Below are 25,696 nucleotides of genomic sequence, written 5' to 3'. Positions count from 1 at the left end.
AGGAGATGCCCAGAAACAGCACTTTAAACAAGAGTAACATTTGTTATGCAAACTTAAGTCAGTGTCTTCTAGACTGATGATAGTCTGTAGGGATTCAGTCATTCCTCTCTCTGGTACAGAGAGGAACCACCCTTACAAATGGAGATTTCCTTTGTAAATGTAAATTTAATTTTCCTTACACAACGGTAACTTCTGTTGTCAGAGGTGCTTCCTGTGTCTGTGGTTTCTCAAAATAATCAGCTCAAAATATTCTTTATGTAAAAGAGGCATATTGCAAGGTGGCATATGCTAGTCTCCTACAACTCCTGCCTTCTGAGTCCCAGGTTTCCCTCCTGTCCAGCCCCCATCCTTTCAGGAAAGGGAATTTGGGGGAGATAGTTCCCAGCCTTAGGTGGGACAGTAGTGCTACGCTGAAAGCATAGAATCCACCACAGGCACTCGTTCCTGGAGGCAGTTTTGATGCCTCACCATGCTCATGAGTCTTAGGAAGGGATATAGCAAGTCGATCTGGGAAGGATCCAGGCTAGAGATTAAATTTGGAAAGGCTATGATCCAATGCAGAGATGGTAAAATGAAGGAAGGAGAGCTGGGGAAAGAGTACAGATGAAGAAAGGAAGAGAGTCCAGACCAGGTGGGAAAGGGGAGAAGGTACCAGCAACAAAGATGGAAAGTGAGTGACCAGAGGGGTCCAGGGAAACAGGGACAGTGGAGCCTTGAAGCCAAACAAGGGAATGATGAGTAGTCAGCAAGGGACCTGTGCTCCTGAGAGCTCCGGGAAGAGAGAAATGCATGGTGGGCCTGGGATATGGAGCCCACTGAAGAACTTAGCACCACCGGATTCATGTGTGTGGAAACAGAAGCCAGTCGGAGTGAGCTGAGAGCGTGGGAGAAGAGGAATGCAGGTGGTGAGCTAAATAGCTAGAAAAGTTTGGCTGTGATGCTGGGGAGGAGTGGGCAGTTTCCTCTCCTGGGGAGAGGAGGAGTGGCATTTTCAGTGAAAGCTGGGGAGAAGTCTTGCTTCCTAATAAAAATGAGGAAGGTTCGTGCTCATGTGCATTCTAAAGCTGTATGCTTACTTTCATCTACGTCTCAGCTCTGTGCTAGGAAAAGATGCTTGGGAAAGAATGCAGAAGACATAGGTCTTGTCCCAAAGGGTTCTTGTCTCCTCCAGGAGGCATGTAAAGGTCTCTGCAGTAGGGGTGGAGTGACCCTTGAAAAGGGTCCTGTGGGACTTGGAAGGAGGCTGGGATGTGCCCAGTGAGGTGAGGTTCTGAGAAGGGAGGCAGTATCTGAGCTGGGTTTTGAAAAGAGCTAAAAAGTCTCTAGGCAGAGGTACATGAAAATGGACGGAGGGGCGGGGCCTCAGGATCTTCTGGGAATTACAATAAATGCGCCTAGGTACACTAATTGAACCACTTTCACAAAGGCGCCTGCTCTGGCCAGACACTGAGGGGAAGGGTGGAGCCCCAGCATACACCTGCCCCCATCATTTCTTCCCCATGGATAAAAGCCCCTGTTGGGGGCACAGCTGTACAGACTGGCCCTGTTGGGCCACTTTCAGACACCCCTGAACACTTTCAGACACCCCTGAAATCATCCCATATAGCTTAATGGGATCAGAAAACCCGTATCTCTATATTCTGTGGGCACAGGGGGAGGACCAGAGGAGGAGAACTGTAAAAGCCAGAGGGGATTTGTTTGACCCTCAGGAGGATTTACCTGGGCATGTGCTCTGAAAGCCAAGCAGTTCTGGAAGGAAAAGCAATGAATCATTTATGATTGTTTTCACTTTGTATTCATTAAAAGCCTCTGCACTATTATTATGGAACCTTAATTGGCTTGGCACTGGGCACTGCCTCTCCTAGTCCCTGCTCCTCCCTTTGCCATCAGAAATTCCTGGAGCGAGCGGGAGAGAGGACCCTGCCTGGAACAGGCAGCTGGGCTAGAATCCACCCGGAAGATCAAATGAAATGCAGTCGCTTTTCTTTCTTCTCTCTGATCATATATTAATAAATGTATCTCGTTGGGTTTTAACACTGCTCCCCACGAGCTACTCCAAGCTTCTGCATCTCTTAGCCCCCTTTGCTTCCTCAGCCTCCAGAGAACCTTCCATCAGCTGTCCCTCACCCGGCCTTGCAGACGCAGTGACTTCACGCGTAACAGCGTGCAGCCTTTGTTCCAAGTGCCATGTTGGGCACTCAACCAGCAACAATATGCAGGTTACCTGATTTACTTCTTTTAATACACTTCAGTGTAATTATAACTGCATAAAAGAGAGGACAAATTGGCAAGTAATTACAATGTTAATTTGGCAATGTTTTATCATATTGTGGAAGCGCCATTTCCTCTCTAATTGTATTGGGGGGACACAGTTATCTATGGTTCAGCTTATTGAGGGATTCTTGAAAATGGAAATGAAACACACAAGAGACAGATAAATCAGCTCTCCTCCCTGTAAATATTCCTTTATTTGCGTGTGTTTTGCAGCCTCCTTAAAAAAGCTAACTCACTTATTCAGGCCTAATTAATGGAATGCCACAGAATGCGTAATTAGGCTGTGACAGCTTCAGCTGATGGATGGATTTGCCTTTGGAAACTGGAGATACCCCCAGATAAAAGGGCTGAACGCTTCCCTTTCAGAATCTCACGGGCTGTGCGTGCCTCACCACCGTCCCTGCTGAGAATGCGACCGTGGTTCCTGGAAAATGCCCTAGTCCTGGGTGCCAAGAGGCCTTCCTCACCTTCCTCTGTGTAATGTGTATCTGCAGCCTGATCGGTGCCATGGCACAGACACCCTCAGTCATCATCCTCATCAGGTAAGCCATCGGCACAGCCCCACCTCTCCTCCTTTCCACCTAGTGTTCATCTGCAGGCCTCCCAGGGACCGGAGCTTCAGACAACATAGGAATCTCTCGAGCCAGGTGAGCTAGGGCCACAGCAAGGAGCGCAGCTTCTCTAGGCTGCTGGGAATCAATTATGTTTGATAGGGACCTCCCACCAAGAGAAGAAGGCAGGGCATGGGGGAGAAGACAGCACTTTCATGATCTCCCAGAAACAGACCTGCAGGCAATTTTGAAAAGGATCCTGCATCGAGCCTTATAGGACGCAGCCTTGTTGGAGGAAAATGAAAATGGCATCAGTGCCCAGCCCCCACCACCCTGCCACTGCTTAGCCATATGAACGTGGGCACTTCCCCCTAGACTTGCTTCTGAATCTGTAGCTGGGGGTGATATGACCCATCCTGCCTGCCTCCTGCAGTGGAGCAGGACCCACTGAGACCTGAGACCATGTGTGTGCAAACTCAGTAGAGATGTGACGGGTTAGTGTGCAGCATGGCTCATGGCAGGTGAGCAGTGACCATTCTTATACAAAGAGGTTGTTGGAGAGAGCCAACCAAAATTCTATTGTTACCTGTCTCTGGGGACCTGTCCTGGGGACAGATGAGATACCTCAAAGATGAGCCATTAGTAATATTCTGAGTAACTCTTATCATTTGCAGAGTTACCTAGATTTGCGTTGGAAACCCAGAAGTGAACTAACACATAGCCTGCCGTTCATCTGAATCAGGGGAAGGCCCACTACACAAAGACTCATCAGCTGGGCGTGGTGGCTCATGCCTATAATCCCAGCACTTTGGGAGGCTGAGGTGGGAGGATCGCTTGAGCCCAGGGGTTTGAGACCAGTCTGGCCAACAAGGAGAAACCTCGTGATGGCACACGCCTGTAATCCCAGCTACTTGGGAGGCTGAGGCAGGAGAATTGCTTGAACCCAGGAGGTGGAAGTTGCAGTGAGCTGAGGTCATGCCACTGCACTCCAGCCTGGGAGACAGAGTAAGACTCTGTCTCAGGAAAAAAAAAAAAAAAAAAAAAAGACAGACTTGCCTTCTTGGGATGCAGTTATCTAAGTGAACAGATTCAATAGCAAGGGCTGGAAATAAAAGTAGGAATGAAACGCATGGAAGTACCCAGTGTCCATGCACCTCACCTCTATTTTATTTAGCTTCTCTCTTCGCCACCACATTTCCTCATCTTTGTTATGAATTCCAAGGAAGAGGATTTTTACAAGTGCTAATGTCACCTAGAACATCATTAGCAAGGCCTTTTGAATGTGCAGAGCATTAAGGGTACAATAGCAAATTGCCATTTTATACTTACTACGTTTGAAAAATAAATTTTAAAAATTGACACCCAGTGCTTACAAGGCTGTATCAAAACTGACAAAATCACAAATTGCTGGTGGCATGGGAAAAGGCTATCACTCCTTTCAAAAAAGCAATATGGCAATGTGAGTCAAGAGCCATAAAAATATTCAGGCCCTTTTATTCAGTAACCCTGCCCCTTGCCATTTATCTTTAAAAAGTACTTCTCTACAAGAAAAAAAAAAAAGAAAGAGCTCAATGCAGACAGATTTTTATTACAACGTTAACTATAATAGCAGAAAACTCTGAATTGGAATAGTGAGTTAAACTATGGCACTGCAGCTCCATGGAATAATGAAAATTCTTAAGAATGTGAAAGTGTTTATGAAATGAACTACTGAATTTAAAACTATTTAGAGAAGATGATTATGTATAATATGCATTTGGACAAAACCCATCAGATCTCATGTATAGGTTTTAGGTGGCTGCCTTACGAGTAGTTTATTTTTCATTATTAGACGTTCTCGTGAAGTTATATTGTGATATTCATACACTAAAGGCACCGAGAAGCATGAAAAATGACTAGTCTCTTATTTGCTTGCCCCATGACTCCTCTGCAAAAACCCAGCCTCTAGACACTCACTAGTGGTGACTACCAAACATGGAAAGTTTGTTGAAATTCTTAATCACTTCCAGATCTCAGCTTGATAAACAGCTCTTGGAGCTTTGCTGGAAATATTTGATTCCCTCTAAATTAATCAGCAACAGATGGCCTAAATGACCTAGGCTTATAACTCCACGCTGTGCTGGAAGCACACGCTCTGCATTGTGCATGTTGAGAGGTCCAAGACACAGCTTTATTCCATCACCTTCCTAGTCTGATTTGCCATCACAGATGTCTCAGGCTGGCACAAGAGCACAGATGTGCACCAGCCCTTGCCCCCTCCCAGAAGAATGGACCCACTGTCATGCCAAACAGGACCATCCCACCAACAACAGTGCTCAGAACATCTGGAAGCAAGGTTAAAAGCTGATGCTCAGCCCCTCTTAGGTCCCACACTGGGCTCCGAGAGTAATTAGGCGGTGTTCTCAAGGTCACCCAGCTAGTATGTTTAGAGCGAAGACTCCCTCCCCAGTGTTGTCCGGAGCTTTCAATAGTGTTCGCACAGAGCCCTCCATTTCTTCATAACTCAAGCCAAGAAGGATTATTCTTCTCATAGGAACCAGTTTCCCAACAGGATATGAAGGGAGATCTTAGCACCTTGCTCACTTTGTTCCTAGTGACATGATAGCTGAAAGGAAATCAAATTTCAGGTGATAAATATTCTAACTCATTATACCAGCGTGCTTTCTTGATAAGGAGAATTTGCCTCTATTTATGCGTCTTTCAAGTCAATACTTTCAAATGAAAGTACAAAAGCCGGAGCCGTGGAACTGATAATAGCTTTGAAGAACTTGGATTTTGTAACGTGCACATTCTAAAGAGTACTGACTGTGTTTCTGTCCAGAGACACTGGACTCATCATGAACGTTTTACAGGTGTCTAACTCAATCAGCCAGAGTCACGTCCCCATCACTTAATGAAAGTCGTGACCTGCTGCCCTGGGTTGACTTACCTGTACTGTATTCTTTCTAATTGAGAAGAGATGTGTTTTCCCTGAAAATCTTAGAAACGGGGGCAAAGATTGTAAAAACTCCAGTGTCTTCATCCATTCAGGCTGCTATAACAAAATACCTAGACTCAGTGGCTTGCAAACAACAGGCATTTATTTCTCTCAGTTCTGGAAACTGGGGCGTTTAAGATCAAGGTGCAAGCAGATGTGCTGTCTGGTGAGGGCTGGCTTCCTGGTTCAGAGATGTGCCTTGCTGCCATACCGTCACTTAGAAGGGGTGAGGTAATTCTCTGGGGCATCCTTTATAAGGGCACTGGTCGTATTCACAAAAGCAAGAGTCTTCATGACCTAATAATCATCTTTCAAAGGCCCCACCATTACCTTAGGGGTTAAGTTTTAATGTGTGAATTTGGGGAGGACACATCCTTTTTGGATTGTCACTGGGTTTGTCATGCCAAGAAACCAAAGACATGCCCACCTGAGGCTCAAGCCAAGTGGTAGCTCGTTGGATAGATATCACTGGATGGCTGGATGAATGACCTCTGAGATCATTTAAGAATATTATTCTAGCCAAGTGTATGGACTAGGTTAATATCCTGTGTACTGGATATCCTGTTGGTAACTTTGTTATTAACGTTTATTTCTACGGAATTGATTTCTAGGCCCTCCTTGCATCTCATGGGTCGCTCAGTCACACTGAAATGCTCCTGGGTGTTTCTAAAGGCTCAGCCATACTGGACTGGTTCTACACCTAGCCAGGTCCTTCCAGGGAGCATAGAAGTGTGATTTCTTCCCCCTCTCCCCTGGGGACTCATGATGGCAACAGATAAGAGGAAGGTTCTTTGCCACTGGTGCTCAGGATGACCTGAAGCACATATGCATGTGGTCAGTCAGCTATCTTCCCCTTCACATGCCTTCACCACCAAGCCAAGAAAGGGCTACCCACCCACCCACTTACACTGTCACTTAGCACATGCTGGGCACCACACATGGTGCTAGGGTTGAGGTCATGATGATAAACAAGACACAAATAGTCTTTGGCCTCAGGACAGAAAACAAGCATTGAAGAAATACCAGTTGCAAGAGTAAGAGGTATTACAAAGGAGACTGTGTTATCAGCTATGTGGACCCATCTATCTGAAATTGGTCAATGTTTCCAAACTTCTTTCTACTCTCCCATCCCAGAAAATGTTACACTCTGGAAATGCTCTAGAAAATATATAGAAGACCATTCTAAGGGACTGTTCTGAGGAAACCAAGGCCAGGGAGATTGGATCACTTTGAAACAACTGTAATTATATGAAGGTACCTTTCCAATTTAAAAGGTGCTTGTATTAGGGTTTTCTAGAGGGACAGAATAGGAGATATAGATATATGTGGATATATGTTTATTAAGTATTAACTCACATGATCAACAACATCCCACAATAGGTCATCGGCCAGCTGAGGAGCAAGGAAAGCCAGTCTGGGTCCCAAACTGAAGAACTAGGAGTCCAATGTTCGAGGGCAGGAACGGTCCAGCACGGGAGAAAGATGTAGGTTGGAAGGCTAGGCCCATCTGGTATTTTCATGTTTTTCTGCCTGCTTTATATTCTAGCTGTGCTGGCAGCTGATTAGACAGTGCCTTCCCAGATTGAGGCTGGGTCTACTTTTCCCAGCCCACTGACTCAAATGTTAATCTCCTGTGGCAACACCCTCACCAACACACCCAGGATCAATACTTTACATCCTTCAATCAAGTTGACACCCAATATGAACCATCACAGTGCTGAAACATGCTAAGTGGATTATTTCCCAAATGGTCCATCCAGGGTGTCCAACCATGCTAACCTGGTGGATTTCACAAAGTGACTAGAGAATGGTAAAGGTGCTCATGGTTTCAGCCTGTTTGTGAAGCATACGGGGAATTATTTTCTCAGTTGATGTTTTCCCCCCCCCAATACATGTACCCCACCAACTTAAGATGCTTCCTGATCTCAGCAAAACCAACATGTCTTTAAATGTAGGCTTTATGACCACATTTGCATTCTGTCCTTCAAATGACAAGGTTAGCTCCAGTTATTAAAGAACACTGTTAAATTCCTAAACTTATCTTGGCACCACAGTTGCAGTTATTTTTCAGACTTTAGGCAGGGACAAAAAAAAGGCACTATTAGTAATTTTCTAAAGAAGAGCTCTGATGGACAGCAGCAAATGACTCTGGGGTCTGTTATTTACAGGAGAGTGATAAGAATCTGTTTTGTTTTTTTTTTTCTTTTTCTCTTCATCTCTTTGCACGTAGGACAGTCAGCCCTGAACTCAAGTCTTACGCTTTGGGAGTTCTTTTTCTCCTCCTTCGTTTGTTGGGTATGTATTATCTCTTTATTTCCTCAATAATGAATTGGATGCTTATTACTAGGTGAGTAAATATCAGTGAAATTATCCCATTTCTTAGGTCTGTCTCTTTTTTCTTTGAAGTTTAATTATTAGTAAATAAGAAATGTTAAGTCTCAAAATTTGAGTCAGAGATAAACTCAGACACTGCCTGTATATCACAAAGTTCTCATTTATACCAACTCTTATCTTCATGCCACCCTGAATTCTCATTGGCATAAGGAGGAAAAGTGATGGCACCAAAGGGGAAAAAAAATCTGGTGGTGTAATTTGGCATCTTCATTAAGCAAGCCATGAGCAGCTTGTGAAATGCTTCATTTATGGGGCCGCCAGCTGGGAGAGAGAGGCGTTCTCACAATGCCTTGAAAATGGAAACTTCGCATCCTTTAAATTTTTCCAAACTGAGTTTGTTTACCGTGAATTTCTGGGATGGGGCAAATGTGACCTTCATGCTATAGGGCCCACGTTTCAAGATTTGGTATGGGAAGAAGGAATAAAGTCTAACCCTCTAATTTTTTTTTTTTTTTTGAGATGGAGTCTCGCTCTATTGCCCAGGCTGGAGTACAGTGGCCAGATCTCAGCTCACTGCAAGCTCTGCCTCCTGGGTTCACGCCATTCTCCTGCCTCAGCCTCCCGAGTAGCTGGGACTACAGGCGCCCACCACCTCGCCCGGCTAGTTTTTTGTTTTTGTTTTTTTTTTTTTAGTAGAGACAGGGTTTCACCGTGTTAGCCAGGATGGTCTCGATCTCCTGACCTCGTGATCCGCCCGTCTCGGCCTCCCAAAGTGCTGGGATTACAGGCTTGAGCGTCCGCGCCCGGCCTAACCCTCTCATTTTTAAGATAGGCAAAAGGAAGATGAGATAGTCCATGGTTCACCCAAGGTCCTTCCTGTGCACTGGCTGGGCTAAAGCTGGGCCTGGTTCCCAGCTATGCCTGCCTTTCTCTTGCCATACCATACTGTTGCTTTATGAGCATTCTTTTGTTAAGGCCAAAATCAAGATAACTTTTTTCCTTGAATAATAGGACAGTCACCTTCCCCAGTGGGCTTTAAATGGCATCTGAATGTAGAAAGGAAAACAACCATGACCTGTATTTTTAGAGTAGAAATAAAATTCCTCATTGCAAGTATATAATTGTGGATAAGCACAAATACCTAGCTATAGAAATGTTTGTGAAAGTGGAAAATTGGCAGCAACCCAAAAGCCCAACAGTAGGCAATTAGTTAAATTAGTTATGGTCTATAATCGCAGTAGGATTTATGTTCCCCTTTAAAATTCTGGAAAGAAAAATATAGACTTAGAAAGGGCATGTGATATGTGGAAGGGAAAAAAAAGAGGTCTGTAATGTAATAAAATAGGAAAATATTGCAAAAGATATTAAAAAAAATATCAGCTATTATCTTTGAGTAATAAGGTTATATTTTCTAAATTTGTTTTAAAGTTTTGAACAAAATGTCTGTTACTTTATAAGATTTTTATATATCGATATATGAAAGCAAAATATTAACCTTTAGATCCATTAAGGTCCTCCCTGGGGAACGGCAAATACATAGCATATGTCTCTCCTCACCTCCCTTCTCTGTCTGTAGCAAAAACCTTTCCATCAATCTGTGATCATTCCCTCTGTGCCTGGTAGAAGACCTCAGAATACTCTCAACCACTAACAATCCATGTTTCTTGGTATATACATGTGAACTCAAATGGCATTGTCTTATGTCTAAGTCATGGAAAATAGAAGTGCTGTAGGTGTGAAGATGCCCCAATTAAAACAAGTTCAGCGCTAATTCAAAGTAAAGCATTTGGGCCTTCCTGGGAAGCTGTAGTAGCATGCAGAAATACCAAGGCAGAGTTATGATCGTGCTGATTTTTTCCTATCAGTGGGAGGGTGCAATCTGCATACATCATTACACCCCTACTCTCAAGGCAGTGTGGGGTGGATCGATAGGTGGATGTGTAATATAAACTGGCACATTGGGACCCTTATTTCTGCAAATGGTAAAGCCATTCCACATATGCATTTGTTCAAGAAGCTAATGTTTATTGACAACCTATTGTGAAAACCTATTGTGTTCTAAGCCATGAACCATCCCCAGGTAAGTGACCTCAGCTCTGCCCTTATGAGTCCTCTGGGGCTGGCCAGGGAAGCTAAGAGCCCAGCCTTCTAATCTGTGGAGTTGCTGTGGAGATCTCTGCACCTCTAGACAGATACTAAGGACTCAACACAACTGGCAAAACATTTTTTTGATAGCACAAGATGAAAAACAATTTGCAAGCTATTTCTGAAAAGTTAATGAAAATTACAGGACAGTTGAAAGTGAAAGTGAACATTATGAGGCATATGATACTGTTAAAATCATCATACACTGCTGTAAAGCAGTTTCACTATCTGTACGTTTGCCCCAGGAATAATCAACCAGGTATTACCTAGAATACTGTTTTTCAACTTCTGCAACTGTAATCTAGAGCAAGAGATGACAAGTTTTGCATTATGGCCCAGTACACACATGCCAATGGCTAGATACAGCTGAAACCAAAAAAAATCATGAAAAAATACTCACTCTAATAGGTATGACACATTCTGACATTTTCTATTCTAGTCTATTACATGCTTTTAAAAAAGTTGGTCATGACCCACTCTATTGATTTTATTGCCCATTATGAGTCTCAAATTAAAGACTGGAAAACCCTGCTCTAGAAGACTAGGACACAGCTTCATCTTTTAATTAAAAGCAGCTCATCGAAGAAGTCTTAGCATTTGGCCTAATTCCCTTTCTTGCAGGACCCAGTAAGATTAACCACCATTATTGTTAATGAAAGGCCGGCAAAGACATCAGATCCTGTGGCATTCTCAACTTTTGTGCTGGCCTAGCAAGGGTAATGAGGATACAATGGGGACATCACAGGTTAGTGTGACAAGATTCAAGTTGGCACAGGTGTAACAGGAATATGTAGAAGGGACTCCTAATCTTGCCTCGGGATGGGAGCAGTGGGTTTGGACAGGATGTGATGTCTATGCTCAGCCCTGGAGGAGTAAGAGTCATACAGATGAGCAGGGAGAAGGACTTAAGGGGTCAAAGCCTGAGAATGAACAAAGGTCCTAGCATGTTTGGGGGCTGCAGAAGGCCCAGACTGGGGGAAAAAGGGGGACAGCAGAAGATGGAGCTGGAGAGGGTAGTGGATGAGGGACTTGGTCAGGAAGGGCTTCTGCCCTGTTGCTGCATTTGACCTTTATCTCAGGAGGCTGAGGCAGAAGAATCCCTTGAACCCAGGAGGCAAATGAAAGTTGTTGATGGGCTTTAACCAGAGAGTTATTGTATATTAAAATACACAGGATCCATTGTGTATTTTAGAAAGGGCTTGTCTGCCGTGTGGAGAATGAGAACATGGCTGAAGAAGTTGCTGTGTAATGAAGTGAATGACGGAGGCTCGTGCTGAGATGGTGCTCGCAGGATGGGGAGAGGGTAGGGTTGAGAAATGAAAGGAGGAAACTATTATTCTCTGAGTGGAAGCATACGGACTGGAAGGGGCACCCACAGTGCCCACTCCTAAGAAAGACTTGGGTCATGTGGTGAGCAGAGGAATTATTTATGAGACAGGAAGAAAGGATGTGGAGCAAGTTGGGAGTGGCGTAGACCAGCGCTGTCCAATGGAGCGTTCTGTGATGATGGAAATGTTCTCTGTCTGTACCACAGGTACTGTTGCACACTTGAAATGTGGCTTCTATAGCCTACTTATTTTTATTCATTGTCACATAAGTAGCCAGATGTGGCCAGTGTCTGCCATACTGGACAATGAGGGGGCCATCTTTGATGCACCACCCTCATGGATCAGAGTGAGGAAGTGGGATGGGGCACGGGAAGACCCTCTTTCCAGACACTTGGGTGTACGTGAATAGGGCAGGAGCTAGAAATGAATGTGAGATTAAAATGTGAGCTAGAAATAAACGTGAGATTGTTGCTTTACACGCCAACGGCAAGGAGTTGGTAGAAAGGGCCAGGGCAGGGCCTGCAGAGGCACTGGTCAGTGGGGCACTGGGAGTGGCCCCAGCACCCTGGAATAGAAGCAGAAGTATGGCAGGAGAGTGGAGCAAAGAAGCTGAGGATGATGATCAAAGTAGGGCTGAGATGGGAGAAAGGAGAGAGGACAAAGATACAGGAATTGTAAAAACTAGTTGTAATAAACAATGGCGAAAGAGAACTGGAGGCTGTGGCCAAAGCCTTATTGTCTGACTTCGAGATTATGGAAGTGGAGCAGTTCTGACCAATGACAAAGCCCAGGGTGTTGCTGGCCAGAGAGGAACAGGGGTCAACAGCCTGCATGTTGCGAGTGAGTTAATGAAAGGTTCACACGGACAAGTTTATGTTGAGTAGGGGAGGAAGACACTGAGCTGGAGAAGGGTCAGTGAATTCAGAGTAAACTGAACAATCTACTCATAGCAGAATTCCTGGTATAATTGAGTCCATCCTTCTTTATTCTTCTACAGTTGTCTTGGCTGCTCCTTTTCTCGCCGGGCTGTGGGCAAACTCTCTGCTCCTGAGTTGGTCTAGAATCTTGTTCCTGGGGCCTACTGCTTGCCAGCGTGTTACACCAAATTAAATTAGTGGAAACAAATATGCATGGAGACTCTTCCACATCCAAGGTGCTGTCTAGGGGCTGCTTGGGGTGTACAGATAAGTAAGTGCTAATATCCTGCCCCTGGTGGCTCCAGTAGGAGAACGAAGCAAGTGTGGGGAAGGTGTGGGGTTAGAAGAGTTATAGAGGGCCTTGATTTTCAAGGGGAGAAATTATACTTGGCTGAGTAGTTGCCAGTGTGGAGCAAATGGGGGCTTCAGATGGGAGAGTGAATATACATTCAGAATTCTGCTTTAGGTAGAGCAACCGGTGAGCAGGGCATGAGGTTTAGCAGGATGCAGGATAACCCACCAAAAGCATTGAAGTGAGAAGCTGACCTCCAGCGAAGCAGTGGGGTTGAAAGGCAAAGACAGAGCCACATAGTGAGGCAGCATCTATTGAGGCCCCCCAACCCAACTGACCTAAGTAAAAGTGAAAGAGAAGCAACAAAGCTCAAGATGAGGCTGAGGTTTGGAGCCCCTGGGACTGGGGCTATGGAGAAGCCTTTAATAGAATAAGAGATACAATAGATCAAGTGTCTCGGGGTATCGTTAGGAATAGGCTTAGCTTCCACAATACCACCACAAACTCTCCACACACTAACCCCACGTCTTAATTTTCCAGTGTGTCTGCCTGGCCAAAAGCAGGGGAAGGCCCTCGGGGTACTTTTCTGTAGGCAGGGGTCATTCCTGAGCAGACCGTCCTTGGTCTGGGGTGATCTGTGAATTACTCTAGAAAAGTACATCCTAGACACTCCTGATGTGGCTTGTCAGACATTTGTTGAGTTCCTGCTGTGAGCATCGTCTTGCATATGACGAAGTTTATAGGCAAGTGGAGAAATGAACGTGTTAAATGCTGCTGTGGAAGAAGTAAGCACAGCATGCCCAGGGGCCCCAGGTGAGAGATGAGAGGGAGTGAGATATGGCGGTGTGATGCGTGGAAGACCCCTTCCACTTGCCTATGCTTTTAATTGTTCATTTGGCGAACATATGTTAGGTGCCAGCCATGTGCCCTGGCTGTGTCAGCAGTGTACCTCACCTCCTAATGTACCTGCACCCCCCATGATCTGTCTCCCTTACCTGCGCTGAGGTGACCTCCAGTATTTACCATGGGCCCTCTACAGTCAGTCACACCTGCTCTTGAGCCTAGCTCTGCCTTTCCTGACCATGTGGCAGATTATTTAAGCTCTCTGGGCTTTAGCAACTTTAACAAGGGGTCCAGGAATGAAAGGAGAACGTAGTAGCTGCTCCAGACTCTCCAGTTTAAGAAAAGTAAAAGTCAGGTGTCACTGGAAAACAGCCCAGATTCTTTCTTGACATTGCTGAAGCAGAGAACTCATTAATGCTTCCAGGAGAATACACTTTTCAGCATCTCCCTTTCTAGCTGGTGCTGGACATAACAGTAATTCCAGCAGGTTGAATAGAGATTCCATGGTGAATTCAAGTCTTGGCAGGTAAGCCGGAGAGAAACAGATATCTTTTTAAATGTAAATGGCCATAATTTTCAGCTTCCATTTTGTCCCATAAAGGAATTTGAACTTATTTTTCTCACAAAAGCCTTTCAGTTCACCTTTTAAGTTTAGACTAAGGAATATAAATAGGCCTAGCCTTTTCAACTAAGAGAATAAGTTAAATAGCCAAGATATAAGGCCCTGAGGTTTAATCTCTGTTAATAGATTTCAGAAAAACAGAGACTGTTCTTAAACAGTGCAGCAATTTATGCATTGAAATATATACAGCTGCAATTTAAGCCAGAGTGTAATAGATTTAGTCCTTTTAATATTCCCTGTAATAGCGGGGAACAGCATTGAGCCTGCACATACCCTCCTCAGCACACGGTGCGTTCCCTATTAACACCTGCTTCATCCACAAGTTCCTGCCTAGAGGATTTAGGGAGAAGAGAAGATATAAAAAGAGAGAGAACTGCTCTTGCAGGCTTTAGGGAAGAGAGCATTCCTTCAGAAGACACAGTTACTAAAGATACACCACCATCATCAAGCTCCCTTGTAACTAAGGAATCCACAGAGTGAAGGTGCTCAAAACCAGAGGGACGCTGACGTACACCTGGCCCCCCTTGGCCTCCCTTCTAGATGCACCTGATTATCCTCCAAAACTGACTTATGATGTGGAGATTTTTTTATTTTTTTTATTTTTTTTTATTTTTTTTTATTTTTTGAGATGGAGTCTCAGTCTGTCACCCAGGCTGGAGTGCAGTGGTGTGATCTTAGCTCACTGCAACCTCCGCCTCCTGGGTTCAGGCGATTCTCCTGCCTTGGCCTCCGGAGTAGATGTGGAGAATTCTTGCCAGTGGAGGTTATTCACTGAATCACAGCTTGAAAGGTTTTCTGCAACTCTTTCTCTAGAGGTGGTGAACTTAAGAGAGGACGGATTTTCATTTACCTGAAAGAGTTCAGGACAAAAGCCAAGCAGCAGCAAAGGAAGCAGATTTTTGGAGCGCCCACCCTGTGAGAGCTTTCTCAAATGGCGTCCCATTGATTCTTACAAAAGCTCTGCCTGAAGGTATGATTGTGCCCATTGTATAAACAGCGAAACTGAGATTCACTAAAGTTGTGTGAATCACACAGTTCCCAAGTGGCAGAATTAGAATTCAAAATCAGCTGTCTCTGGTTCATAAATTTGCATTTCCTCCCCGTCACCAAAACTCCAGATATGAACTCCCTGTCTGACCAAAGCCTACAACGATGACAAATTCGTGTCTCTTCCTGCTGACAAGCACAGTACCTGCCATTACTGCCTCAGGTGTCCAGCGAAATACGGAGTTTGTTTACAAAATAAGTCTCCCAGCATTCTCTATGTATTAGCAACCCCAGAGAAGGAAGGGCTGCCTGCTTTGCAAAGATCAAACTCCCTGTGTGTTTCACCCTCTGCACACTTCAAAACCAGGCTTCTACAAGCCAGTTACTCCAGGAGCTTAGCAAAAGGGTAAATAAAATGTTCTCTGTATCCCTGGAAATCCCCAATAAGAGCTCTAAAGTCTTCTCAAATCAACAAACTCTGAATTAGAAGGAAGGAGATTACTGCGTTTGGAGTTTTGAAATATCAAACCTGGAACAAATAATCTCTCTCACTCTCAGTTTATTTGTATGTGAAATAAGGCGGGGCAGGGGGAGTGGTTATGGAGGGGATGCATAATGGATTAGAGCATTCTATACAGTCCTGGGTGGGGGGAATTAATGATACTACTTATCATGACAGTTGCCACACTCACACTGTAGCAGTCTCCCATTTGTCTACGGGGAACCAACTCCTTGCAGGGACTGCCTGAGTTTTTGTTTGGTCCAACTGAGTGGTAGACATATAAGGATGCAGGGCTGGGCATGAAAATGAGTCACCAAGGTGGGACTCCCTTCTGTGACTCATCAGGTGAGTTCCAGAATGGCAGAGGCCTCTAACAAAAAAGATGCAATCAGTTCGTCTCTGGTACTCTCCGCACACCTGCAATTTAGGACCTGATAGCTAGAGATCCCCTTTGGGAAAGAATTTTAAGTGAATATGAAGGAAAAGATGAATTCGATGGAAAAGAAAGTCAATATTTTCACTATTCAGAAGTATAAAAGGAATGTCATAAAGGTTATACTTAAGGTACTTAACCTAGAGTTTATTCTAAAATACCACCCCAAATCCCCTATCTAACATGAATAAGGTGGCAAAAGTTCTGGTTACATGGAAAGATCAGACGCTTGCAAAACACACACACACACACCTCATTTGTGTAGTGTTTACTTAGCCCTTACCAAGCAGGTGGTATTCGCTCCATTTTAAAGAAGAAACAGACATTGAAAGATCAAGTGACTTTCTCCAGGGCTTTTGGCACCTTGAAATTTCTTTCATCTCAGCTGAGTGCAGTGGCTCACACCTGTAATCCCAGCACTTTGGGAGGCCAAGGCAGGCGGATCACAAGGTCAAGAGATCGAGACCATCCTGGCCAACACAGTGAAACCCCATCTCTACTAAAAATACAAAAATTAGCTGGGCGTGGTGGCATGCACCTGTAGTCCCAGCTACTCGGGAGGCTGAGGCAGGAGAATCACTTGAACCTGGGAGGCAGAGGTTGCAGTGAGCCAAGATCGTGCCACTGCACTCCAGCCTGGCCACAGAGCGAGACTCCGTCTCAAAAACAAAACAAAAAACAGTTATATTTCATCTCTACCATGAAAGCTCTCTAAAATACTGAGCAGAGCATAGCACGAAAAACTTTGGTAGGTTTTTTTTTTTTTTTTTTTCTGGAGACGGTATCCCATTCTGTCCCCTAGGCTGGAATGCCATGGTGTGATCATGGCTCACTGCAGCCTGGAACTCCTGGGCTCAAGCGATCCTCCCATCAGCCTCCTGAGTACTTAGCTTTCACATTGCTGTTTAAAGGTTTTGTCATCTGGTAGTGGAGCTTGACAATAGACAAGATAAAATTGCCATCTTTATCACATGGAGGTATGCCCTACTTGAAAGACAACCAAATATTATAAAAATTCTCACTCAGGTACATGAATGAGTTACATAGTGGTATTTTAGAGGGATATTTTGGTTTTAACAAATGTTAACAAATGATTCCTTTATGTTGCAAATTTCCTTTGATGTGCTTAAAATATGACCTGATTTGCACCGACCTGGAATTTGTATCCAAGCATCCATGCATTATAGAGCAAGGGACACCTACCTGTACCCTCAGTTCCTTCCCACAGCAAAGCCTTTACTAAAGGTGTCCTCTCTAATCTTGGCTCACCATCGCCAGGTGATGGGTGGCTAGAACAAAGTGAAATGACCTCAAGAAAGGTCACAAGGAAGGAGGAGCATTTGGGAGCTAATCACAATATAATGATTATGCCCCATGCAGAGAGAGGAAGGTGAATGGATTTGCTTTGCCCTGCTGTGCCACAGAAACAGGCCACATTAGTTCCATTTATCTCTAGGTCTATCTGTAATACAAACTGGCTCCAGATCTTCATTTTTTACATAAATAATGTGGCATGTGGCTTAGTTTCTATTATGCGGTTGCCATGGCAGTTCCTCCAGTTGGCTCTTTTTCAGTGAAATGAAAAAAGGCACTTGTTAGGGGGCAGGGAAAATGCACAAGGTTGGTGGGGAAGGGCTCAGACACCTGGGCAGCCTTTGGGATCACAGGGAATGCTAGGAATATGAGCTTCCATTTGGCAGGACCACAGCCCGACCTAGTAGCCGGAAAGAAGGAAGCAAGTTGTGTGCGATTTTGAGCTTGGAGCTTATTTATTAAATCGAGCTGCTTGGGAAGTTTAATGAGGTTTCAACCAGAAATCTTCTCGGGGCTTCTCTTTGGGGTAACAAGCAGTGGAGGTGGAGAATTCCTAGGAGAAGTACAGAAGCACCTGGGCCGAGAGTCTGGCACTCTGCCAAGCTCGTTAGCACTGATAGGGTAACACAGCCCTTCTCTCGCCCGATTCCAGGCCTGTCATTAAAACCAGGGGAAGGGCTGCTTCCTTCATTAAACCTTCCCTCTCTCCCTGCCTGCCTTTGGAGGCCCCCACAGAACAGAGGTGCTGCTGTGCTTATCATGCACGTGCTGTTATTCTGGCGATCATGGATGGACTTCAGGGGCCTATGAACCCCCTGAAATACGAGTTTGATTTTATGGGTAGGTGTATTTTTCAGGGCTATGGGTCTAGATCTCATCAAAATCTCAGAGGGACTTTCCTTAATACAAAATGAAATTCAGATGCTCTAGGACTGGCTCTGCAAGGAACACTCCGGATAGAGGTACATGGGCCCTGGGATTTTAGAGTTGGCCACACCTAGTTCCAGAGATCACTTCCTCCTTCTGCAGTCTGTCACTGAAGATGGTTGGCACTTTATTCTGGCCTCAAGGTGACAGTTTTTTTTGAACAGTTAATTTGTATTAGTGACTCATCTATGACTTTCCCGTAGTACAGATTACACTCTCCCCCTGCACTCAGAATCACCTGGGAATGTTTAAGTGCTGGGGACTGAGCTGCACACCAAATGCTCCGATTTCATTGGTCTGGGATGGGACACCCTGGATGATGATTGTCATGGGCAGCCAGGTCTGATAACTCAGGGCTAACAGCAGGCAGAGGAACAGGGAACTGAAGTAAGGAAGGGGAAGGGTTTTCATCTCATCTGCCATTTTTGGTGACTGGTTGTAGGTGCCGGAAATGCTCTACCGTGAGGGTTTCAAAACTGGTTACCAAGTCATTCTGAGCTGGGAATATTCTTACCCACTGGTAATATACAGGGGAAGGGAAGTTGTCAGTATATATGCAGATATTTTCCATTTTAAACTTTATGTGTATACGCACAGACGTACTTAAGTCCAATTTGTGGTCCCTGCACTCAAGAGCACACACAGCCCTAAAAGCCCCATGCAGAAGAACACCACACATAGTACGCCGCCGCTTTGCAGGTCCCTCAATGAGACTGCACTGCTTTCACTGACACTGAGAATGTTTCCCTTCAAGGAAGACTGTCTTGGCCTTCTCAGGCTCTCAGCAGAGGATGATGATGATGATAATAGCAGCCGTCACTCACTTTACATGGTAAAGTGGCACAGTTCTAGATGCTTTTTTTTTTTTTTTTTTTTTGAGATGGAGTCTGCTCTGTTGCCCAGGCTGAAGTGCAGTGGCACAATCTTGGCTCACTGCTACTTGTGCCTCCCGGGTTCAAGCAATTCTTCTGCCTCAGCCTCCCAAGGAGCTGGGACTACAGGTGTACACCAACATGTACCACAATGCAAATTCCAGGTTGTCTCTTTAGTAGAGACGGGGTCTCACCATGTTGACCAGGCTGGTCTCGAACTCCTGATCTTAGGATCCACCTGCCTCAGCCTCCAAAGTACTGGAATTACAGGTGTGAGCCACCATGCCAGGATGATGCTTTCTATGTGTAAAGTTAGTTTTCAGAGCAATCTGGTGAAGACTGTAGTATTATCGTCATCCCCATTTTGCAGATGAGGAAACGAAGGCAGGAGGGTGTAAATAACGTGCTCAGATTTATACCATGATAAAAAGGCAGAACTGGGACACAAACTCATGCAGTTTGCCTCCTGAGCGTGTCTTTGAGCCATGGAGTCAGACATATTTGCCCAGCAGTGCTATAAGAAAAGCTAGGCAGAGACAGGAACAGGGGAGCACTGGCCACTAGATCCAGAACCTTAACCTTCTTTTCCCTGTGACAGGCTTCATCCCTCCACCCCTCATCTTCGGGGCCGGCATCGATTCCACCTGCCTGTTCTGGAGCACGTTCTGTGGGGAGCAAGGCGCCTGCGTCCTCTACGACAATGTGGTCTACAGATACTTGTATGTCAGCATCGCCATCGCGCTCAAATCCTTCGCCTTCATCCTGTACACCACCACGTGGCAGTGCCTGAGGAAAAACTATAAACGCTACATCAAAAACCACGAGGGCGGGCTGAGCACCAGTGAGTTCTTTGCCTCTACTCTGACCCTAGACAACCTGGGGAGGGACCCTGTGCCCGCAAACCAGACACATAGGACAAAGTTTATCTATAACCTGGAAGACCATGAGTGGTGTGAAAACATGGAGTCCGTTTTATAGTGACTAAAGGAGGGCTGAACTCTGTATTAGTAATCCAAGGGTCATTTTTTTCTTAAAAAAAGAAAAAAAGGTTTCCAAAAAAAAACCAAAACTCAATACACACATAGAGGCACAGACGCACACACACTCAGACAGACACACCGACTTTGTCTTTTTTCTGAACATCAGAGCCAGACAGGATTCAAAATAAGGAGAGAATGAGATCATGCGGCGGGGTCCTGGAGGCCACTCGCGCGGCTGGGCCACAGAGTCTGCTTTGAAGGCACCTCATGGTTTTCAGGATGCCGACAGCTGCAAGCAACAGGCACTGCCAAATTCAGGGAACAGTGGTGGCCAGCTTGGAGGATGGACATTTCTGGATATACATACACATACAAAACAGAAAACATTTTTTTAAAGTTTACTAAAATAAAAAAAAAAATTAAAAAAAAAAAAAACACAAGTTGAAAGCATTGCCAGATTAAGCACTAGTGACACACCGCGTGCCACCCTCTTCCTCCAGATGGGGGTGGGGGTGGGCGCACAAGTCGGAGGGGTGGAAGCCCCACTCCTCTCTCTGACTTTCGCAATATGGGTCACTGTGTAGACGACTCACCCAGTCTGCATGTGGTTCAAGGCCCCAGAGTTCTCTCAGTGATGCTAATGGGTGATCTGTGCTGGAGTTTGTAATTGGCACCTCTCGCCAGCTCCATCTCCATGTTCAAGACTGAGGGCCTGAGGGGGAGCCGGGTGGGGGGCCAGCACCTCCCAGTGGCGGGCATCCACCTTCCCCCAGCCCCACAGAGTGACCTCAGGAAGCAGTAGGCCTCACCTGGCTATGACTGACCCGGCTCAGAGCTGGTGAGACCCAACACAGTCCAAGTCATTTGCTTACATTTGCCAAACATTTTGCCATTTTTAAAAGAAAAAAACACAATCCATATGAATTTCAAACTGTTGTATGTATAATCCTCTAATACTATTTTTAACTACTTCTAAAATCTGTTAACCCTTCAGTCACTAACACAGTTCTCTAGGCCGGATTTATCATGCTGGTTGCTTTTACTTTTTTTTCTCCTTTTTTAATGCACCAAAAATATGTGATACAAGGGATGCAATTAACCTATTGTAATTTTTATCACTTTATCCTCATTCGGATATTCAACAAAAACAAGAATATATAATGTGTTATAAGAAGAAAAAAAATGCTTCAAAAAGAGAGTGAATATGCAGCCTGCCTTTAAAAGAATCACATTTGAGACAACAGGGGATAATGTGATGAATTGCAAATTTGCCTTTTAGCTTTCTTCCCCATGATTCAGTGATCACTGTCATGGGAAGCCCTTTTATATTCATGCTTGACATTCCAAGAGGCGTTCTTTTCAGCCTGTGGAGGAGAAACTCTTAGATGTGGGTTTGTGGTGTATGGATGCAACACTTCCGGGGATGGGAAAGAAGAACAGTTCCCTAGCACAAGCTGTTAAGAAGTCTGTAGCGTCTCTGATAACAAATAGACCCACAAGCTCCTGGAAGCTGTCGTGTGTCCAATGCATGAAAATGTCTCTGACATTTTCAGGGTTAGTCTGGAACTAAGGCCCTTGTCTGTGTTTTGAAGGTGGGTGAACCTCAGAGAATGAACCTGTTATGATTTGGGGTAAGAATCACGTTAGAAAACCTCTTGCAACCAGTACACTAGGCCTTCTATGGCCATTTCCATAAGGGGACAGAGCTTAGGTAAAGGCACACACTCATACACAACAAAGGGCCCTGCTAACTTACCGCTCATGCTTCTTCAGTAACCTTTGTTCATGTCACATTCCTGGCGCTGGAAAAAAAACTCAAAGGTTGATTGGTTTGCTTTTTCACCTTGGACACATTTGTAGTTTACCCACAAGGCAAACAAAAGAAGCAGGAAATAAAAAATGGTTGGGCATGGGGCAGATATGGTACCAAATTTTTAATGAACGTTGTAAATGAAAAGGCTTGAATGACAGCCCAAATCTAGAGAAAGCACTGAGCAAGACCAACGAAAAGAAAAGCTGTGTCGTGGTGTGGGGCCACCATGATCAGCTACCTGGGGCAGGATGCTTCTGAGACAGGCCTTTCATCTGCTTCGTGTTAGTATGTCCTTGCTTATGAAAATGGGGACACTCATCAGTATGTTAACTAGTAAAGGGGAGATGGTTCTCCAACCACTTCATAAAATATGTATATTCTGTTGTTCCTAAGGCTTTGAGAATATCCTGTACAGGTTTTGGTTTAGTTTTGCAAATGTATTGCTAATAGGTCACTCCTATAGATTATTGCTTGGCCCTTCAAACTCAGTACACACACACTGAGGCCCTTTGACCTAGTGTTTTATGGAACTCTTTGTTTTGAGAGAAAAAAAAAAAAAGGCCTTTAAAACTCTTTGCATTTTGGACTTTTTTCCCTAAAATTTTAGGATGAAAGTGAAAAAGATGTTAGAATAACAGGAAGACAACTCCAGGGCTGAGTTTTATCAGCAATTGGGTATAAATTTAAAGACCCCTGTTGCAAGATGGCTCTGAATTCTGTTGTATTGTCTTTTAAAAGTTTAATTTTTCTCATATACTACCGAACAGAAAACTCGGTCTAGATTTAATTTGCCTTTTGTGCTCTAAAGAAGCATTGTACATACAACACTAGATCAGCCCCCTCGATTATCTGTTTGGTTTCAAATGAATGAAAAGATTTCCTGGTAAGATCTCCATTGGATTTACAGAACACAAAAAATGTACGGGATGGAATAAACCTAGAAAGTGAATGCTAGAGTTCTCTCTCTTCTGCTATAAACTCCTACACCATCTCAGTTGAACATGCCCAGGGGTGGATGAAAAGTCTCTCTCTGCTGAAACTGACAGATCTTTGTAACTCCTACGCATAGACCAAGAAGGTTTGGGTTTTGTTTTTGTTTAACCAATATCATTCCCTCCTATGAAGCAAGCACATTTTGCAAAAATGCCTCTCTAGGGGACGCGGTTTGCTGTCTTCTCTCAGCTGAGGCTGTGTGCTGTCAGGGAAAGCTGGCTCTGAGGCACCCAGGGGACACAGGGTTCCAGAAGGCCACAGCATGGCATGCTGGCTTTCCTCACAGCTAACGAAGGATTGGGAGCAGCCTCCTTTCACAGTCTCCCCAAGGAGCTTGCTGGGAACACTTAACAGACAAAATAATAACTGGAAACCCAAGAGCTCCTAAGGAATCATTTGACAGAGTTGCTAACATCTTCCAAGCAGGAGGGAGCGTGCCCCTCCGTAAAAATCACTTCCTTTTCACCATCTGATCATGGAATAGCTCGCTCTAACGCTTTTAAAGATTGGTTGAGTGGCATCTGTACATTCCAGTCCCCCGATCCCACTCCCCTGTGTCCAGTAATTGCCCTCCAGCTTCCCCTCACTCACACTATGGCAGGGCTTCCTAGCCCTTCTTGTTGAAAAACCTGCAGAAACGTTCCACATGAGGGCAACCAGCTGATCCCTGGGATGGTAGTCACACCACTCTTGAGGAATTTTCCCAGGAAAAAGGTTCTCCTGTGGTTACTAATGGTTATTCTTTCACACCTCCCAGAGGAGGTCTTTCACTGAGGAACATGTAAAATGGAGATAGATACATGTACTAAAATAGAGAAACCTCCGAGGAAAAGTAGTTTCTGGCTCCCCGTGTGCCTGCTGGGCTGGTTTTCTTGCTGCCTGCTGCTTCCAGTCCTAGGAAGTCTGGTTTCTTCTCCACCCAGCCATGCCTGCCAGACCTGTGTAGTCTGCTCTAAGCCCTGCTAGGAACCCCAAAGGCCCTACTCAGCAGTGGTAAGCTATGAAGGTCAATGTATAGATGTCAATGCATCTGATCATCCAGTCAAGGCCAGAAAAACAGGATGAGCTTCTGTTGCAGTTGGACGGAGTTACACTATATTTTGTTGTCGCTTGAATATTTTATTTGGTTTGGTTTAGATGAGGGAAGAAACCATGCAAGCAGTTCTTTCAGTCTAACAGATGGAGAATACTTGCCGCTGCCTGGTGCTGTTCTTACCTGACCATCTTGATGGCTTGGGAGAATCACATATCTGGCCAGAAGCCAGAGGAAAGTACCAGATACATAGCAGGGGCCTGCTGACTTCACTGGCCTCGTGCCACTCTCCTCTGATTGACCTCCTCAACCATGATCCATGTTTCCCTTTAGGGACTGTTTCCCCTTAGGTTAGAATCCACTTCAAATATCTAAGAGGCGCCAACTTTTCCAAGAGAGGTTGTTAGTGAAATTAAATTTGGCCTGGAAAATTAGTTCAAGACCCAAATATAGTATTTGCCCATTTTCTACCCTTCTTTCCTTTTTCATTACACCTGCTTCACCCAACTTATTTCAAACTGCTACTCCCCCAAACAGCTGCAAGAACGTAATCCCTTAGAGTAAACCACCCTAAATGACAGACTTTGGACCCCACGCCCCTAGTGTATTGTCATTGCTCTAGAGTAATTGGAATACCCTCTCACTGGTGGAAGATACAAGGAAGATATTTTTGTTCAAATGCCTCTTATGGGGCCTGTTGCCTAGAACAGCATGTGGAATCCACCGTGAATGCACGCAGCCACCCACACCTGCCTCATCAGTAGCTTCAGGAACCCAGAATGCTTGGTCATCATGGCAGGGACAACTTGGGTTATAAAAGCTAAAATGGAAAATTCTGGAAAGCAAAGATAGCCCTGTCCCTTAGAAACCTGTGACTGCCATGGAGACAGGGACAACTCACACTTCTCAGAGACTATCCACGTTAGCATTTTTCTTTGCAGAGTTTGTTTTATTTGGGGATGCATTGTATGAGCTTGATGTATTCGAAACATGCATTTGTTTTATTCATGCCTTAAAATTTTGGCTATATGCCAAGCCCTAGATCAGATACAAACGTGGAAAAGATTTGTTCCCTACCCTCCGCAAGAACCCCCATTTCAGTAAGCTGGACAGATCTGAACACAAACAAAACCCATGGGATAATAGTATTAAGAGCTAGGGTCTGTCTGGGGATAAGGAGAGCCAATTCAAGATGGTAGTGAGTTCTGCCTCATGGCAGCAAGAATCAGGAAGGCTCTGGAGAGTGGGTGGCTTAGAAACTAAGAACTAAAGAGCAGTGAGTGACTTTTGGGGAAACACGGTGAGAAGATGAGGGGCAGAATTGCCCCCAGAGAGCCACCAAAACACATTCACAAGCGTTTTCTGTAATAGGCCAAGTAGTAAATATTTTAGACTTTGTGGACCTGCAGTCTCTGTTGCAACTACTCAACTGTTGTAGTACCGTGAGATCAGCCATAGACTACAGGTGAACAAATGGACTATGTTCCAATAAAGCTTTATTTACAAAGACAGTCGGTGGCTGAGGGAAGGCCATAGTTTGCTGATCTCTGTTCTCTTGC

The 25,696-nt window shown here is 44.8% G+C and overlaps 1 protein-coding gene and 1 long non-coding RNA gene across 15 annotated transcripts in view; one reads left to right on the top strand and one right to left on the bottom strand.

The window, feature by feature from the left end:
* The window catches only part of LOC105479340 (solute carrier organic anion transporter family member 3A1), a 324,288-nt gene that overhangs the window by 294,784 nt on the left and 3,808 nt on the right, over positions 1-25,696 (top strand). For 4 of the 12 annotated variants that reach the window (XR_011626118.1, XR_011626117.1, XM_011737283.3 and 1 more), the window contains exons 8-10: positions 2,641-2,816; positions 8,033-8,097; positions 19,917-20,159. Coding sequence is in view for 9 of the 12 variants with exons in the window: in XM_011737283.3 (XP_011735585.2) it covers positions 2,641-2,816; positions 8,033-8,097; positions 19,917-20,159 (484 nt within the window). In the remaining 3 variants the exon portion in view is untranslated. Of the gene's footprint in view, positions 1-2,640; positions 2,817-7,182; positions 7,985-8,032; positions 8,098-10,902; positions 19,279-19,916; positions 25,695-25,696 lie in introns of those variants that run through there. The other 8 variants (XM_011737281.3, XM_011737285.3, XM_011737287.3 and 5 more) reach the window with 6 other exon arrangements.
* Positions 20,515-25,696, bottom strand: part of LOC139364373 (uncharacterized) — a 144,532-nt gene continuing 139,350 nt past the window's right edge. For 2 of the 3 annotated variants that reach the window (XR_011626122.1, XR_011626120.1), the window contains exon 4: positions 20,515-20,651. This is a non-coding gene — a long non-coding RNA (uncharacterized lncRNA). The remainder of the gene's footprint in view (positions 20,652-25,696) is intronic. The other variant, XR_011626121.1, reaches the window with a different exon arrangement.

This window comes from Macaca nemestrina, chromosome 7 (assembly GCF_043159975.1).
Source record: "Macaca nemestrina isolate mMacNem1 chromosome 7, mMacNem.hap1, whole genome shotgun sequence".
In the NCBI taxonomy this organism is placed as follows: domain Eukaryota; kingdom Metazoa; phylum Chordata; class Mammalia; order Primates; family Cercopithecidae; genus Macaca; species Macaca nemestrina.
Note: the sequence above shows the minus strand (reverse complement) of the source record. Positions and strands in the feature narration are given on the sequence as shown.